The 17,934-nt window shown below is 50.6% G+C and overlaps 2 protein-coding genes across 2 annotated transcripts in view; one reads left to right on the top strand and one right to left on the bottom strand.

Annotated features, from left to right (window-relative positions):
- Positions 1–12,818, bottom strand: part of SUPT6H (SPT6 homolog, histone chaperone and transcription elongation factor) — a 41,268-nt gene extending 28,450 nt beyond the window's left edge. Inside the window, exons 1-7 of the mRNA XM_077919897.1 lie at positions 12,665–12,818; positions 4,423–4,628; positions 3,313–3,465; positions 2,926–2,996; positions 1,452–1,647; positions 968–1,052; positions 87–360 (exon numbers count right to left, since the gene is read on the bottom strand). Of these exons, the coding sequence (XP_077776023.1) occupies positions 87–360; positions 968–1,052; positions 1,452–1,647; positions 2,926–2,996; positions 3,313–3,465; positions 4,423–4,528 (885 nt within the window). The 5' untranslated portion in view covers positions 4,529–4,628; positions 12,665–12,818. The remainder of the gene's footprint in view (positions 1–86; positions 361–967; positions 1,053–1,451; positions 1,648–2,925; positions 2,997–3,312; positions 3,466–4,422; positions 4,629–12,664) is intronic.
- Positions 12,819–13,555: 737 nt separating this feature from the next.
- On the top strand, positions 13,556–17,839 carry SDF2 (stromal cell derived factor 2). Its single transcript, XM_028708470.2, has 3 exons — positions 13,556–13,943; positions 15,471–15,667; positions 17,265–17,839. The coding sequence occupies exons 1-3, from the start codon at positions 13,571–13,573 to the stop codon at positions 17,550–17,552; spliced, it is 858 nt and encodes a 285-aa protein (XP_028564303.2). The 5' UTR covers positions 13,556–13,570; the 3' UTR covers positions 17,553–17,839.
- Positions 17,840–17,934: the final 95 nt, after the last annotated feature.

Raw genomic sequence — 17,934 nt, 5'->3', positions numbered from 1 at the left:
AGCCACAGGTGTCCCCCCACCCTTGCTGCAAATGCAGCAGGTAGTGAAAAGGGAGAAGCAAGGACCGGACAGGCAGGTCTCCTCACCTGGAATCTCTCGGGCATGTCAGTCACCCGGATCTCGTTGTCCTGGTCTGTCAGGTGGCTGCTCTCCAGTTCGCTGGGCTCATACATCTCGAAAATGCTGCGGCGGCTGACGCGCTTCTTGGCCGTCTTCTTGGGCCGGACGCGGATCTCCCCTTCCGTCTCTTCGGGCTCGTAGTCGTACTCGTCTTCCATCTCCTCGTCGTACTCGTTGTATTTCTCGAACTCGTCATAGTCAAAGTCCACTCCGAATATCTCCTGAGCCTCTTGCAAAGCACTGGGAGAGGACAGGAACACTGGTATTTGACCACTGAAGACCCTCAATGTCTCAGGGGTGGGGGAAGGAGAGAGGGCAGCAGCTGACCTGCCCACAAAGAGCCTTATGAGAACAGGGGGCCTTTGAACACCTAAAGCCAAAGCAGGCCCATTTCCACATTGAAAGGGAGCTGGGCAGCTCCAGGGGCCACTGCAAGGAAAACCATTTCGCAGAATTGTAGAGGTGGAAGGGACCCCCAAGGGTCATCTATTCCAACCCCCTGCAATGCAGGAATCACAGCTAAAGCACCTCTGACAGATGGCCATCCGAACTCTGCTTAAAGGAAGGAAGGAGAAGCCACCATCCTCTGTGGCACTTCGTCCCACTGTCAAATGATTCTTACTCTCAGGAATCTCCTTCCCTACAGCTTAGCTGGAATCTCCTTTCTTGCACTTTGAACCCTTGGCTTGGGTCCTGCCCTCTGGAGCAGCAGAAAACGGGCTTGCTCCATCTTCCACGCGACAGCCCTTTGGGGGTTGCAGATGGCTGTCATGCTACCGCTCACGCCCAACATTTCCCTTTGGCGGTGGTTCCCTCCCCGCAGTCGGATCTTGAACGACCGACTTACGCGTCTGTGTATCCGGGGAGCTTCTTCCTCCACTTGGGCTTCTTCAGAGGCTGCCCATCGTCATCCACAATGAAGTCATCGATGTCTGGAAGAAACAGCAATGGCCACTGCTCACATGGGTGGCTGGAACTGGGCCCTTCCCTCACCCCACCTCTGTCTCGACCAATTATTGATCTATGCCCAGTGGCTGGTGCATCTCTGCCGGGGACCCCCCATTCAGCTGGGAGGCAGGGAGGGAGGTCTCCCCCTCACACCAGTCTGGAATATACCACTACTTTGCCATGGGGGCTCCAGCCTGAGCAAAATAATCTAATGAAATAAGAAATATGTTGCTCCCATGTTAGGTAAGAGCTCCCCAAGGCTGGCTTCTGAATCTTTCCAAAGGCCACTAGCTGCCACTGGCTCCTTTGAACACCTTCCTTCAACTCATAGCCCTTCCTATCATTTCATCCAGTATCCCAGAGGAGTGAGCATCAATACCTACCAGATTCATCTTCCTCCTCTTCCTCTTCTTCCTCGGCTGCGGCAACGGGGCCTTCGCCGCCCTCTCCCCCGTCCTCGCCCTCCCCATCCTGGAAGATCTCTTCAGCAATGGCTTCCTTCTCGTGCTCCTCCTTCCCATAATCCTCTTCTTCGTCATCCTCGTCATCTGACATCTTCCTCACCCGCCTGAATTTTTGCTGCCGAGGGAAATATATTCTGTTTGATCAGTTTGCGGGCCCCTTGAGATAGGGACTCCCCACACCTTCCAGGGACTCAGCAGGCAGCCCCTCATCTCCACACCCAACACAACCTCTCAGGGACACCGTCTTTCCTAACCCTATTGCCTATAAACAGAGGCCTCCACTCTGCCTGGAGATCATTCAAGATGTAGCAGAAGGCAGGGTTACTGCTGTCCAGGGCAGCTGTCTACCAGCTCCATCTGGTACGCAGGTTGAGACCCTACCTGCGGACTGTCTCACCAGAGTGGTGCATGCTATGGTTATCTCCCACTTGGACTACTGCCATGCACTCTACGTGGGGCTACTTTTGAAGGTGACCCGGAAACTACAGTTAATCCAAAATGCGGCAGCTACACTGGTGACTGGGAGTGGCCGCCAAGACCATATAGCACTGGTCCTGAAACACCTACATTGGCTCCCAGTAAGTTTCCGAGCACAATTCAAAGTGTTGGTGCTGACCTTTACAGCCCCACATGGCCTCGGCCCAGTATACCTGAAGGAGTGTCTCCACCCCAATCGTTTCCCCGGACACTGAGGTCCAGCGCCGAGGGCCTTCTGGCGGTTCCCTCCCTCCCTGTGAGAAGTGAGGTTACAGGGAACCAGGCAGAGGGCCTTCTCAGCGGAGGCGCCCACCCTGTGGAAGGCCCTCCCATCAGATGTCAAGGAAATAAACAACTATCTGATTTTTAGAAGGCATCTGAAGGCAACCCTGTATCGGGAAGTTTTTAATGTTTGACATTTTATCACTTTATTATTATTATTATTATTATTATTATTATTATTATTATTATTGAAAACCGCCCAGAGTGTCTGGGAAAACCCAGCCAGATGGGCAGGGTATAAATATTTGTTGTTGTTATTATTATTATTATTAACAACCACACCTCAGCCAAACAAAAGACATGTGATAGGGGTAAGAGCCAGGCTGCAGTGGGACCCAATCTACTTTGAGGTCCCAACCAGGTACCCTTCAGATATTTTGGACAAAAACTCCCATCAGTCCCAGTCAACAACATAGGGGGGCGGAGAGGGAAGTAAGGCTGATTTAAGTCTCTCCAGCACAGCCTTCTCAGACTGCATGGTAGCATGAGACATTGCCTGAAGGAGAGGTGACTGAGGAAGCCCTTCCTTTTAAAGCAAAAGATCCAGCAAATCGAAATAGTAGTAGATTAGGATAGCTGAGATAAGAGCACCTTGCTCACTTAAAAGATTGCCAGAGTGCGACGTGCTACTCACCCGTTTAACTTTGACACCCAAGTTTTCTTCAATGAGGTCAAAGTCGTCGTCCTCAAGACGGTCATCAAAGTCTAGAGAGGGAGAGATGGAAAGTCAGGACCCCAAACAAGTAGAAAAGGAAGCTGGAAAAGATTGGTGGGAAGGAGGAGGGCAGGGGGAAAAAGGTGCGCCACCCAGGTCAGGCAGAAGGTGGGGCTATGGGCAGGTGGAATTCAATGAGGACAAATGACGCAGGGTAGCCCTTCAGATGGTGTGGACCACAACTCCTAGTTGGGGCTGATGGAGTTGTAGTTCCCAACATCCAGAGAGGCACCGGTTGAAGAGGACTGGCACAGAGAATGAAGACCGACAGGGACTGGCTTGTTGCTGACCACCCCCCAAACTTACTGCGCTTCCTCTTTTTACGACCAACATCGTCCTCAGAGTCTCCGGAATCACTGGCTTCTTCCTCCTCCTCCTCTTCCTCATCGTCATCATCATTGATGAAGCCTTTCAAGTTCCCCTGCTCGTCCTGGTCATCAAGGTTTTCCTCCTCCTCCTCTGATAGAAGGAGAAAGTCAATACAATAAAAGTCAATACAATAAATATACAGAAGTCAGGCACCGGGTGCAGAAAAAGCAAATTCCCAGAGGCAGAGGATTAGCTGAACTATGGAACTCCCTGCCACAGGAGGCAGTGATGGCCACCAACCTAAATGGCTTTAAAATCTATCCATTTACTTATTGAATCTGTATGCTGTCCTTCACGGGGTGGTTCGCAACATAAAAATGCAGAAACACAAAATATAAAAGGGGATTTCACGAATTCACGGAGGAGAAGGCTATCAATAATGGATGCAAGCCACGATGGCCATGCTCTGCCTCCACAGCTGGAGGCAGCTATGGTTCCGAATACCACTGGAGAGGAGAGCGCTCTTGCACTTACATCCTGCTCACAGGCTTCCCCTTGGGTCATCTGGTCGGCCACTGTGAGAACAGGATGCCGGACTAGATGGGCTACTGGCTTGATCCAGCAGAGCTAGGTTTAGGCTCTTATGCTCTCATTTAACTGAGGGTTTGTTTGCCAGCACCAAACTTCCACAAAGGCCTGAAGCTCACACACAACCGTTCCCTTTCCAAAGTCCAATTTTTATGTTGGGGCGCCCGGTGGATGCGTTTCTCAATCCGTTCATTCCTCTTGCCCCCAAATCCAATTACATTCCTCCAGCCACTTAAGGTGTGTAGATGCAGCCTGTTCCCAAGTGAACAAACCCTGAATACAGCTGGCCTGCCAGGGCGCAGCTTCCGGGCAATGCAGCCAACCAAGTCAGAAGCCTTTGTCGGCTAAAGCCCCCCAAAACCGCCAGCCGAAATGAGTCACAGGAGCCTTGGTTGTTTTTCCTGCCATGGACCAGCACAGACGCTCCCTCTGCTGTTTGGAAGCTTTCTGGCAGAGACTCACATGGACAGACTGTTGGCACAACTCAGAAACCCGAGGGGGAAAGCGAAGCAAGCTCACCGTCTTCATCCTCGACAAACTTCTTGGGTGGCCTGGTGACGACTTCCCCATCTTCATCGTACTCCTCCTCGGACTCCTCAGCCTCGCTCTCCACAAAGTCCGACATGGTTGCGGTTATAGATGGGGCTGAGGGGGGGAGAGGAGGAGGAGGAGGAAGGGGCCGAAGTCAGCGAAGGAAGTGGCCCTCCCTTGCTGGGTTACAGCACCTGTGAGGAAACAAGGAGGGAAGGAGACTAAGAATAAGGCCGTCGCACACAAAGAAGGCACAAGGGCAAGGCAGGGCAGGTGGAGCTGCTGGAGGGAAGCAGATCTCACTGCAAAGGCCCGGTGTGGCCCAGAAATTTTTAGGAGAAAGGAATACCCGACTCGATAATTTGTGAATTTGGACCCACCATGTCAAAGATCGAGCGAAGTAATTAATTAATTAATTTGTATGCCACCTTTCCATAGTTAAAACCATGCTCAAAGTGGCTTCCAACATGAAAAAATGTGCATCATTACAAACATAACAAAAGTAGACATAAACAATAAATAAAACTCATCAAAAAGTAAACAACCAAATTGAACATTTTCCACATAACTCTAAAAAGAGACAAAAAATTAATATCAGCAACAACCCCTCTGCCAACAGAACCCCTGAAACAAAACCCCAGTGCAAGAGTCTGTTCCTCTGGTCTGGCCCCCCTGCACTCTGGCTCTGCTTACTTCTTAAGAACTTAGAAAACTACCTTCCATCACAGTCAGGCCACTGATGACTTTTGCTCACTACTGTACACAATGGCAGCAGTTTTCCAGGGAGCCTTTGTATATCCACCCTGGAAATGTGCCCTAGGACCATTTGCACATGGAAAGGATGTGCTCTACTACTGAGCTATGTCCCTTCCTCAAACATTCTTACAAAATTTCTAAAGCTTGATAAAATAGTTATGATCTCTGATACGGACAGGACTTTGGAAGAGGGAATGGTTAAGCCTCTTAATCACTCAGGTTTACTGTTTTCGACTGCTGCAAGTTCTACCACTGTGCACAAATCTAATGTTGGGGCAGTGCTGGCTGTTCTTAGCAACTGTGCTTGACATGTGCACCGTTATCCTTCTCTATCCAACTAAGAGCTGATTCACACTGCCAGGTTCTTCCTGGCATGTTTCTTCCTGGAAATGCTCTGGTGTGCTATCTTGATTCAAAATGGCAGCCAGTGGCCCAAATTTGACAACCCTGCTCCCACCTTAGAAACCCCTGCTCCCACCTTAGAAACCCTTGTGCCAATGATATCCAGATAGGGGGTGGAACCTATAGAGAACAGACAGACAAACCACTTTCCAAAATATACAGCGGTACCTTGGGTTAAGTACTTAATTCGTTCCGGAGGTCCGTACTTAACCTGAAACTGTTCTTAACCAGAAGCACCACTTTAGCTAATGGGGCCTTCCGCTGCTGCCGCACCACCGGAGCACGATTTCTGTTCTCATCCTGAAGCAAAGTTCTTAACCCGAGGTACTATTTCTGGGTTAGCAGAGTCTGTAACCTGAAGCATATGTAACCTGAAGCGTATGTAACCCGAGGTACCACTGTATAGGAGATACTCTCATTTAACTTCCAACAAGCTGTAGTCAAGATTCCAAGAATCTTTGAAGGGGTCTCTTTGACAAAGACTGGAGTGGTCAATGGTGGATAGAGACTGCTGGCAGACAAAATGGTGGCAAGAGCAGAGGACCAGAGCCACGTGGGGCCCTGAAGCCCCAATCCCTGACCTGGAGGACCTCCGCAGGTCCCCCACGCCACCCATGCTTTGGACCCAAAGCTTTGGACCCACTGACTCTGACATGCAAACACAGAGGTTTCTTCAGGCCACAGTCAAATATCCAGCTATTCCAAACCCACATTTGGCTGCAGCTGTGATCTGCTGGGATGTAGGCCTTCACCCACTGAGTTGTGAGGCCGCGCTAGGTGGCTCACAACACAGCTGTTGCTACCATGTTGGATTCCATCTTGGGCTGACTGGACCAAAGGAGCACTCCTCGTGGGTCTGGACTAGGACACTCTTCTGATGAGTTGTTCGTTTTATCAGATTCCACGAGTGCTGCAGGAGTATGGCAGGAGAAAGGCATGAGTCATTTTTAAAAATAAGATACGCATTTCTGGCCAAAACCACACTCATGCCCTTCTGCTGCCATACAGCAGGAGTAATTTTCATTTACTAATGCAGTAATGATGAGGCAACACGATATACGTTGCTCTCAAGATTAACAGCATGCATTGTTAGCGCTATTAAGCATAAAACCGAAGTGAAAACATGAAAGTGGGCTCCGTGTTGCAGCTTGGGCGGCAGAGGTGGGTACCAGGATATCCTCAGGGACACTCCCCAAATCCTTCCCATGAGGGGACAACTGCCGACAGGTGAAGGAGCGTGTATTTCTCCTGTCTGTTGGTTTGAGGCAGAGGCAGGCCAAGGGTTCAGATTGCACATTCTACAGGCAACACACAGATCAATGGCCTCTTGCCAGCATTTTGTTTACTGACAGAGGGGGACGAGAAGTGAGAGGTAAGAACCACCAACGCTGGATGCAAGGGGGTGGCAGCTTATGCCCCGCTCCAGCCACAACACAAGCGACAGATCCCAGCCAACCCTGCGATCCTTGCTCGGGTACCAGGCTCTATGCAGGCTTTCCTCCTCCCTGGGTGAAACAGACCCACCCTGGCAATTCTTAATCCTGGCTCAAATGCAATGACTGCAACTGGAACAAGGCCTCCATGGGCAATCGCATTGTTAGATCACACACACACAATATTTAGCCATCCTCCTTTCCAAAACTGCATCCTCATTGTCCAAACTATACTTTGCAAGGGTGTTCCTACTTCATAGGCAGGTTTCTAATTATAAAGCACCTCTCTCTTTTCTCCCTTTGCCTTTCATCAGACAAGTGCTCCCTCCTGTTTTTCCAGCACTACCACAGCCTCCAGGCTCTCTCCCCATCGCAGCATGCTCTACACTCCTGCCAGCAGAGATCTCAGACCCACAGGCCCACAGAGGGATTGGGGGTTTAAAATGGCAGGGTGCATAAGGAGGGGGCTGGGTTGCACCCAGAGGCTGGCAGACTGAAAGCACTGGCCACAAAACACCCACCTACTCTGCCCCAGCTTCTGCCAACATAGCAGTCTGAAAGCATGCCAGTGCAAGTAGATAAATAGGTACCACTGTGGGGGGAAGGTAAATGGCGTTTCCATCATGGTGTCCCTTTGCACTAGTAGAGGCTTGGTCATGCTGGCCACATGACCCGGAAAACTTCAGCCTGAAGTGAGATGAACGTTGCACCCCATAGTCGCCTTTGACTGGACTTAACCGTCCAGGAGTTGGTGGCACCAAGGACCATGCCCACTTCCTTTGGGTCTACTTTCAATCCAGAAGTGCTGCCCTCTGGTTTTCATCGTCCTTCTACTCCTGGAAAGATCTTTACTGCTGGATACTGTCCCCTAGCGGGGGGGGGGGGGGTGTGTCAGGCTACTTGTGGCCTTTCATACACAGGACATTGGTTTGAATTGGATGTGGCTCTGGGTTAATCATTGCAGACTCCCGAAGCTCACAGTTTTTGGTCACTAAGGCAGAGAGGAAGGACCTACATGCTTCAGTGGCACCACTTTGATTCAGGGAGCACAGAAGGGAGAATCCAAAAGAAATATTCAAGATTTAACTGGGCTGTGGGGAGAATAGCAAGGCAAACTTCCTGCAATGAATGAAAGCTAGCTGATGTGGCATTCCTCAAAGCAGAGAGGTGCATTGATGCACAGGTTTCTACACAGAACTGGGACCCTGCCACCCTCATTTAACAGGGAGGATCATAACTCATCGGTAGAGTACCTGCTTCGTAGCAGAAGGTCCCAGTTTCAACAACTGGTATCTCCCACATAGGGCTGGGAATGTTCCTCCTGCCTGAAATGTTGAATCGTAGCTGCCACTCAGTGCAGACAATGAGCTAAATCAGGCATCCCCAACCTGCGGCCCTCCAGATGTTTTGGCCTACAACTCCCATGATCCCTAGCTAACAGGACCGGTGGTCAGGGATGATGGGAATTGTAGTCCAAAACACCTGGAAGGCTGAAGGTTGGGGATGCCTGTGCATCAATGGTCTGAGTCAGGAGAAGGCAGCTTCCTATGCTGTAATGACTGAGGGATGGATGGAGAAAGGCTATGCTTTGCATCCATGGTCAGTAATACTTCTAAATACCAGTTGCTGGAAACCACAGGAGGGGAGGGGAGGAAAAGGCTCAGGTTCTGTTTGTGGTTTCCCACTGAAGCATTGGTCTGGCTACTATGAGAACAAGATGCTGGACTAGACGGGCCCCTTTGAGCCTGATCCAGCAGGCTCTTCTTATTGTTCTTGGCTCCTCCAGCATTTGGCACTGAGAAAACATCCATCTTCTCAGTTTCCTGCATTAATAGCACACAGCACTTACAGGAGAACACTTTAGAGCACTCAATGCACCTCACACAGCTTCTCGGTAATATTTGCAACAACCCTTATGCCAGAACCATTTCTGCCACGTTGCAGCTGGGGAGCCAAGGCGGAGAGCGAGAGAGTCTGCTAATTTGTGGACCAAAAGGTATTTGAAATGGGTGCTTCCCAGTTCACAACTCAAGTCTCTGGCATGATGCTACAGTACCTCTTTAAATGCTTAGCTTTTCATGCAGATCAGGCGTGGGGGACATTAGGTCTCCAGATGTTGCTGAACTACAACTCCCATCAGCCCTGGTCATTATATCATGCTAGCTGGGGTTGATGGGAGCTGTAGTCGAAAAACTGGAGAGCACCAGGCTGGGAAAGGCTGCTGCAGAGGATGTGAAGTGGCATAGCTCCAGGGGAGAGCACATGTTTTGCATGAAGATGATCCCAGGTTCAATCTCCAGGTAGGACTCAGAAAGACTCTCAACCTAACATCATGGGTAGGCATTGCTGCCAGTCAAAACCAAGCTAGGTGGACCTTGGGTTTGATTCTGTCTAAGGTAGCTTCCTACATCCATCCAACTTCCCAGATCCATTACAAAAGATCTTGGAGACATAAAACAGCCAGCAAAGCACTATCCATGTGCTATCCATGCGATTTAATAATAATAATGCATAAATAAATAAATAAATAAATAGGAGGAAACGAACAACCACCTTCCTCTTAAGTTAGTCTAGATAGTTTTTGCATCTCAGAGGGAAGGATGAGGATGCAGAGTGGAGGATGTAAGCCACAGCCTTCTTCTGGTGCCCCCCCCAGATGTTTTGGGTTATGACACCCATCCGACTCAACTAGGACAGCCATGCTCCCATCAGACGGCTGTGATGGCTGAGGAGGGCACAAGGTTGGCAAAGGCTGCTTTAAGGAGTCACTGGTTTGCTACCTTTGATGGAAACAGAACCAGGAGCTCCATAAGACTAGAGCAGTGATAGCCAAACTCAGCCCTCCAGCTGTTTTTGGACTACAACTCCCATCATCCCTAGGTAACAGGACCAGTGGTCAGGGATGATGGGAATCGTAGTCCCCAAACAGCTGGAGGGCCGAGTTTGGCCATCACTGGAATAGAGCATAAGAAGAGCCTGGTAGGATAAGGCCAGTGGCCGGACCAGCCTCCTGTTCTCACAGTGGATAGCCAGTTGCCCGCAGGCAAGACCTGAGTGCAGCAGCACTCTCCCCTCCTGTGGCTTCCGGAATTCAGAAGTACCAACACTGTCGCTAGTAGCCAGTAATAGCCTTGTCTTCTGTAAGAGCCCTGCTGAATCAGGCCAAGGGCACATCTAGCAGCCTGTTCTCCAAGTGGCCAACCAGATGCCCCAATGGCAAATCCACAAGCAGGATTCCTGCACAAAAGCACCCATTGTCAATAGCACTTTTCCTCCAAAAACAACAGGATTAGCCCTAGGAACAGGGGGTTAAAAATGATAATATAAGCAGCTTCGAGGAGCACAGTGGCTGAGATGTGGCGTGGTACAAATCTGGTGAACCATGATTCTACCTGCTGCCCTCCCCACCCCCCAGAGCAGGCACCAAAGGGCCTCTTTTCCCTTAATGGCTGATGCTTCTGAACAGAAGGGGGAATTCCACCCTGGCTACAGAGAGCAATTTGGGAGGTGGGGAGAAGGCAAGGAAAACAAGGAGCAAGTGCCTGAGACAGTAATGCGGGAGGATTCTTCAGGGGGATCCCTGAGCAGAAGAATCTGTGTCAGCTTAAAAAACAAGTGCACTTATTACATCAGGATATTTTCCTGGACTAGAGGGTATGCTGCAGTCTATAACAAAGGGGGGGGGCATAAGCAATGAATGTGCTAGCCTTTCAGATAGCGCAAGATTCTTGGTTGGGTGCCTGGTTGTTGTTTTTAGCCACTAAGAAGGGGGATAAATGCTTTTTTAAAAAATCAATTTTCAACCCGTTATAAGAATTCTAAAGTCTCAAATATAAAATGTTCATAAACTTATAAGGCAAACACATACATAAGTATATAAATCACGTGTCTGAAATAGTATGACCTCAAATATTCCTCTGCAGTTAAAGGAAGCAAATGGGGAAAGTCTTCCTATTGTATTTTTTGCTTGCAAATCGTGTCTTAAGGATGCATTTGGGTATGAATAGGGTGAGCCTGTGACCTACGATTTGGGAATGAGAAAGTATTAACCATAACAAAAGAATGGCCAGACAGCCCAGGTAATGCAATCAGTGACCATTATCATGTATCCTGGCAGACAGGATTTCTGCTGTAGACTGCCTCCTTCTGTGATGTATTTATGATGTTTTGGGGTGGTGGTCTTTTGGCTACAGGGTGAGCAATTTGAAAAGTCTATATAAGGGCTTGAACACCATTGTTCAGGGCTCTCCTCCCTCCTGCGTGTGGGGACCCTGTTGCAACAGTTCCTTGAATAAAGACCAGGCTTACTAGCAGCTTTGTTTCTCAAATACAGTACACTCTGGTTGGCCTGTTATTTCCACCTACTGATAGGGAACCCTCAAGGACTGTATATGGGCTCCAGAATACCCCATAAGGGAAAGGGAGCAGTTTATTTCTCTTGTAACAAAGCCCATACCAAATGTTATTTATACAGTATCAGCAACAGAACACCAAAAATGTCTTTAAGTGACTTACGGAAAGATCAAAAGCCATTAAAAACCACAACACAAATGTGGATTTCATCACAACTGTTTCGGTAAACAAGGGGGAGAGAACACCTGTGGTCCTCCAGATGTTCTTGCACTCAAACTCCCAGCAGCCAGCAGGTTTGGGGGGGGCAGAAATATTACAAGAAGCATTTCCATCTGCCCCCCCACGCTGTTTCTACGCTGACAATACTAAGCAGAGTCCAAGAGCCCGCACACACACCAAACACCATCATGATCAGTAAGGAGAGCAAAAAGGGAAGTCCAACCGCCTCCCCCTCCCCGATCACCATGATTAATAGGAGGAACACCAATAACAAGCGAATCCCACCCCTCCAATCACGATTACAGATAGCAGCAGCAAGGAAACTGCAACCTCGGTCCTGTATACCTGAAGGAGCGTCTCCACCCTCATCGTTCTGCCTGGACACTGAGATCCAGCTCCGAGGGCCTTCTGGCAGTTCCCTCATTGCGAGAAGTGAGCTTACAGGGAACCAGACAGAGGGCCTTCGGTAGTGGCGCCCGCCATGTAGAACGCCCTCCCACCAGATGTGAAGGAAATAAGCAGCTATCTTCTCTTTAAAAGACATCTGAAGGCAGCCCAGTTTAGGGAAGCTTTTAATGTCTGATGCTGTATTGTTTTTAACACTCGATTGGAAGCCGCCCAGAGTGGCTGGGGAAACTCAGCCAGATGGGAGGGGGGTATAAATGACAAAAAAAATTATTATATACCTTGGTATTTTAATATTTTGTTGAAGTGGCTGGAAAAGCCCAGCCAAATGGGCGGGGTATAAGTAATAAATTATGACCCCCACGAGCCTCCCTAACAATTAAGACCCTCTCCTCCCCCCGGTCCTTTCCCTTCCCCCGCCGCCCCCTTCCTCGGGCCCTGCCTAATTCCCCCCTCCCCAAATTGGACGGCAGGAGACCAGGCGCCCTCCCCCCCCCCTGCACCCGCTTTCCCCTTCCCCGCCTGGGCCCGGAGGAGCTCTGGAGGCGCCGCGAGGCCTCGGAGGCGAAGCCCGACACCCCCCTCCCGCCGGCTCCTCGGGGGGGAAGGAGCCCGGCCTCAGGCCTCCTCGTCCCCGCCGCCCTCCCGCCAGGCAGCCTCACCTCCTCGGTCGGGGGCCGCCCACCCAGCCGAGCGACGGCGCCGGCCTCTCGCAGGCAAAATGGAGGCCTCGCTCCGTCAGCCGCAGCGGCGAGACTGGGGGCGGGGAGGGAGGGAGCAGAGGAGGCGTCGGGGCAGAGCGGCCCCAGGGGGGACTTCCGGTTCGCTGTGCCCATTTCCGGCATCCTTCCAAATACCCGTATGCGGATGATGATGACGACGACGACAATAATTGTTATTTATACCCCGCCCATTACTCTGGGCGGCTTCCGGCAAAATAAAATAAAAAATAAAAAAGTCCGACATTAAAAGCTTCCCGGTGATCTTCCGCCAGGCCATCGGCTCTTAATTACACCCGGGGCCTCCATGAGGTGGGCGGGATGCTTCGGCCCTGCCTTTTCTTCCCCCAAAGGGGGATTGGGGCTGCCTTCTAGAAAATCTTCCTGTGTTTTCCTCCTGTTTTACAAACACGTGTTGCTTTACATATTGATCGCAACTCGCTTTTGAGTTCCCCTTGGCCAAACTTGGCCCTCCAGTTATTTTGGGACTACAATTCCCATCATCCCTGACCACTTGTCCTGTTAGCTAGGGATGATGGGCGTTGTAGTCCCAAAACAGCTGGAGGGTCAAGTTTGGCCATGCTGGTAAGAAAAGCGACCGGGAGAAATTATAAGTTTTTAATATTTAACGCTGTACTGTTTTTCACATTTGATTGGGACCTGCCCAGAGTGGCTGGGGAAACTCAGCCAGATGGGTGGGGTATAAATAATAAATTTATTATTCTTATTCTTATTCTTATATAAACACCTGGAAGTTCCCCTCCCCCCAGCCCTTGAACCAGGGAGATCAGAGGCGCTCTATCTCGCTCCTCTTTCCCTTCCTTTTACTTCCTTACTCTATGGTCAGCCATGCGCCCCTCTTTCCTGGAACTTCCGCCCAGCTGCCTGTCTCTATGGTTCCAGGGAGAGTCCTCCTCCCACCTCGCCGACGTCGAAACCGGAAGTAGCCCCTGGCGCCGCTCCCTCCCTCCCTCTCGGATGGCGGAGCCTCTGAGAGGAGCTTCCGGTTTACCTCAGGGACGAGGAAGGCGGCGGCGGCGGGCGATGAGGGCTGCGCGGGGCCGCTTGTGGGCGGCGCTGCTTTTGGGCGTCGTGGCGGCGGCAGCGGAGGGCGGCGGCGACGGTTCCCCTTCGGGGCTGGTGACGTGCGGCTCCGTGGTGAAGCTGCTCAACCCCCGGCACGGAGTCCGCCTCCACTCGCACGACGTCCGATACGGCTCCGGTGAGGCCGCCGCCTTCGAGACCCTTCAAGTTCGCGGGGGGGGGGGCGCTCGCCGATTGGCTGCCTGAAGCCCCGCCCCCATGGGGCGAGGAGGGCGGCACTCTGTCCATGCTCTTAATCTCAGGTCCTGGGTTCGAGTTCCGGGTTGGGCACAATATTTCTAGCGACCTGGTATACAAAACAAGTGAACAAATAACAACAGAAACTGTTGTTAGGTTTATTTATATCCCACATTTCTGCCCCCTCTCCGAACTGGGTCTCAGGGAGCTTGCAAAAACCAAAACAAACACAGAAAATACACAGGAAGATGATATATAATGGTATACAGTGGTACCTCAGGTTACATACGCTTCGGGTTACAGACTGCTAACCTAGAAATAGTGCTTCAGGTTAAGAACTTGGTGTTTCAGGATGAGAACAGAAATTGCGCAGCGGCAAGAGGCCCCATTAGCTAAAGCGGCGCTTAAGGTTAAGAACTGTTTCAGGTTAAGAACAGACCTCCAGAACGAATTAAGTACTTAACCCGAGGTACCACTGTATATATGAACTATTCAGTTTAATTCAACAAAATGGATGAACTTGATTCAATGATACCAGCTTTTCAAAGAAAGTCAAGCAAAGTTCTTAACCCGAGGTACTATTTCTGAGTTAGTGGAGTCTGTAACCTGAAGCGTCTGTAACCTGAGGTACCACTGTGTGTGTGTGTGTGTGTGTGTGTGTGTGTATAAAAATATAATATAATGCTTAGAATTAAAACATGAAAACAAATATATTAAAATGCAGATAGTAAAAACACTGCTATTTAAAGGCCACTATTAAAATAAGGACGCGGGTGGCGCTGTGGGTTAAACCACAGAGCCTAGGGCTTGCCAATCAGAAGGTCAGCAGTTCGAATCCCCGCGATGGGGTGAGCTCCCATTGCTCAGTCCCTGCTCCTGCCCACCTAGCAATTCGAAAGCACCTCAAAGTGCAAGTAGGTAAATAGGTACTGCTCCAGCAGGAAGGTAAATGGTGTTTCTATGCTCTGCTCTGGTTCGCCAGAAGCGGCTTAGTCCTGCTGGCCACTCGACCCGGAAGCTGTATGCCGGCTCCCTCAGCCAGTAAAGCGAGATGAGCGCCGCAGCCCCAGTCGTCCACGACTGGACCTAATGGTCAGGGGTCCCTTTACCTTTACCTATTAAAATAAGAGCAATAATAAAATTCTCTAGGTTTTTTTTAAACGAAGGGCAGTGTATAAAATCTAATAATGATAATAATACAAATTAATTTAAGCATCATTTCAATCTGAAGTCATATTTAGGGTAGACCCGTTGAAATTATGTTTCTTTTTATTATATTTCCTGTGACAGTGAATTAAGAAAAAAGGAAGAGGTCTTGCTCTGTTTTCAATATCTGTGCAGAACTATAGACCCCTCCCTATATGTCATAGAAGCACACGGACAAAGAACATTTCAGATAAACTTGCAGGCATCGTCCCTGGAACAAAGGGAGGGTGAGGCTAACTTGTGGGTTCCTTTCTCCCCACAGGCAGTGGGCAGCAGTCGGTGACGGGGGTCACGACGGTCGACGACAGCAACAGCTACTGGCGGGTCCGGGGCAAGACAGACACGGTGTGTGAAAGGGGCACCCCTGTGCAGTGCGGGCAGTCCATCAGGCTGACCCACATTAACACCGGACGCAACCTGCACAGCCACCACTTCACATCCCCCCTCTCGGGCAACCAGGTGAGGCTGGTGGACTGGAGGTGGCGCAGGAGGAAGGCTCAACTTGCCACCTGTACTGCCAGGTGGAGGGTGGTGTCATGGACACAGAGGAACAGTGGGAGCTGGGGAACCAAGGGAAGAAGACTCCGAGACCCCAGGGACTGGTGCTGGGACAATGATGAGTGATCAGAGGGAGCAGACGGGGGGGGGGGGAGGTGCCGGAAGCTGAAGAAGTAACAGGGCTTAGTGAGCTGGGAGAGTCTGTGACAGAGAGGAGTCCAGTATCAGAAGCAGAAGCTGGTGAGTGGGAGGAACAGAGAGGTCAAGAGGCAGAGATGAATCTAGCTGGTGAAGATGCCAGGGGGTCTCTTCCTCCTGCTGCAACAAGCTCCTCTCCCAGCTGTCTCCCAGAACCAGAAGCAGCATGAGAAGGGTAAAGCGGTGACAGGCTTCACCCAGGTGCAGTGGGCTGTTGCGTTGGGGGTACAACTTTCATTCTCGGCAACTGGTTCATGGAGTAAGACCTACAGAGGAGGAGCTGCTGTGCTGAGTGTGAAGATCATTGTTTTAGTAATAAAGAGTTAACTCCAACTCTGAACAGGAAGTATCTCCCAGTCTTACCAGGAGATGCCATTGGGCATTGAACCAGGGACCTCCTGCATGCAAAGCAGGGGCTCTTCCAGTGATCTCCAGCTCTTTTCAACCCCAGGTTTCTATTTTGTTTTTGTTTTTCATGCCCCACCCCCAAGAAATTTGAATGCTTGATATCAGCAACAGAAATGAGAGTCTTGGCCATTGCACACCTACAATGGGGCGGCCTCCACACCCCTTTCACATTGTGCTGCCAGCCCTGTGCTGGACAGTGTAACCACTTCTCTCACATGACAACAGAGTCATTGGAAAGTCTTGGCTGGCACCCTCTACGGTAAAGGTAAAGGGCCCCCTGACCTTTAGGTCCAGTTGTGGCCGACTCTGGGGTTGCAGCGCTAGAGCTCTACCCGCTCTTTGCCACCCTGGTATCCCACCCCCACCATGTGTTTTGGAGGGCACCACCTTGGCACCAGCTGCTCTAGCTAGTGGCAAAGGTTCTCTGTCACTCGCCTTACAGTAGCTCTTGCCATTGATGAGTGTTTCATAGAACCGTAGAGGTGGAAGGGAACCCGACAGTCATCTAGTCCATGGGCAGGCAAACTAAGGCCCGGGAGCCGGAACTGGCCCAATTGCCTTCTAAATCCAGCCTGTGGATAGTCCAGGAATCAGCGTGTTTTTACATGAGTAGAATGTGTCCTTTTATTTAAAATGCAACTCTGGGTTATTTGTGGGGCACAGGAATTTGTTCATTCCCCCCCCCCCACAAAAAATATATAGTCTGGCCCCCGACAAGGTCTGAGGGACAGTGGAGCACCCACTACTGAAAAAGTTTGCTGACCCCTGATCTAGTCCAGCCCCTGGCAGTGCAGGAATTGCAACTAAGGACCCCCTGACCGGTGACCATCCAATCTTCGCTTAAAAACCTCCAAGGAAGGAGAGTCCACCACCTTCCAAAGGGAGGCTGTTCTCCTTTGAAGAGTGTGTGCGTCTGTTAAGATGGCCTTGCTCTCTGCCTTGTCTGTTCCAGGAGGTCAGCGCCTTTGGGGAGGATGGCGAGGGAGACTTCTTGGACGACTGGACTGTCCTGTGCGGGGGCAGCTACTGGGACCGGGACAGTGAGGTGCGCTTCAAGCACTCCTCCACAGATGTGCTGCTCTCCGTGACTGGCGAACAGTACGGGCGACCTATTCATGGCCAGAGAGAGGTCCACGGCATGTCCTACTCCAGCCAGGACAGCTACTGGAAGGCGATGGAAGGGATTTTCATGAAGCCTTCCGAGTTCCTGAAGGCAGAAATCTACCACTCTGAGCTATGACAGCATCGAGGTTTCTCCCTCCTCCTCTGCCAACGGTCTGGTGTTCAGGGCCAGCAAGCCCCAGGTTGATCCTTAGGCGGTTGAGGCTGCAGGTGTTGCAGTGGTGCTAAGACGCTGTCCTGTTGTGGGAATACCAGGACAAAGGTTTTCTGCCACTCCGTGGGCAGCCATCTGCAACCGCACAACAGTGTTCCCCCATCCCTCCTTCCCTGCACACCTATTGCTGATATTCAAGCACCCGTGTGCCTGGGAGTCAGCCATAAATAAATGCAGGTTATTCAAGCAGGTGCAATGAGTACTTTGTGGTTTTTCTCCCTTCCCCATCTTATGCTCACAGTAAGAACAGAAATCTTACTGTGAGTCAGCAGTGAGATTTCTAAAA

This window comes from Podarcis muralis, chromosome 15 (assembly GCF_964188315.1).
Source record: "Podarcis muralis chromosome 15, rPodMur119.hap1.1, whole genome shotgun sequence".
In the NCBI taxonomy this organism is placed as follows: domain Eukaryota; kingdom Metazoa; phylum Chordata; class Lepidosauria; order Squamata; family Lacertidae; genus Podarcis; species Podarcis muralis.
Note: the sequence above shows the minus strand (reverse complement) of the source record. Positions and strands in the feature narration are given on the sequence as shown.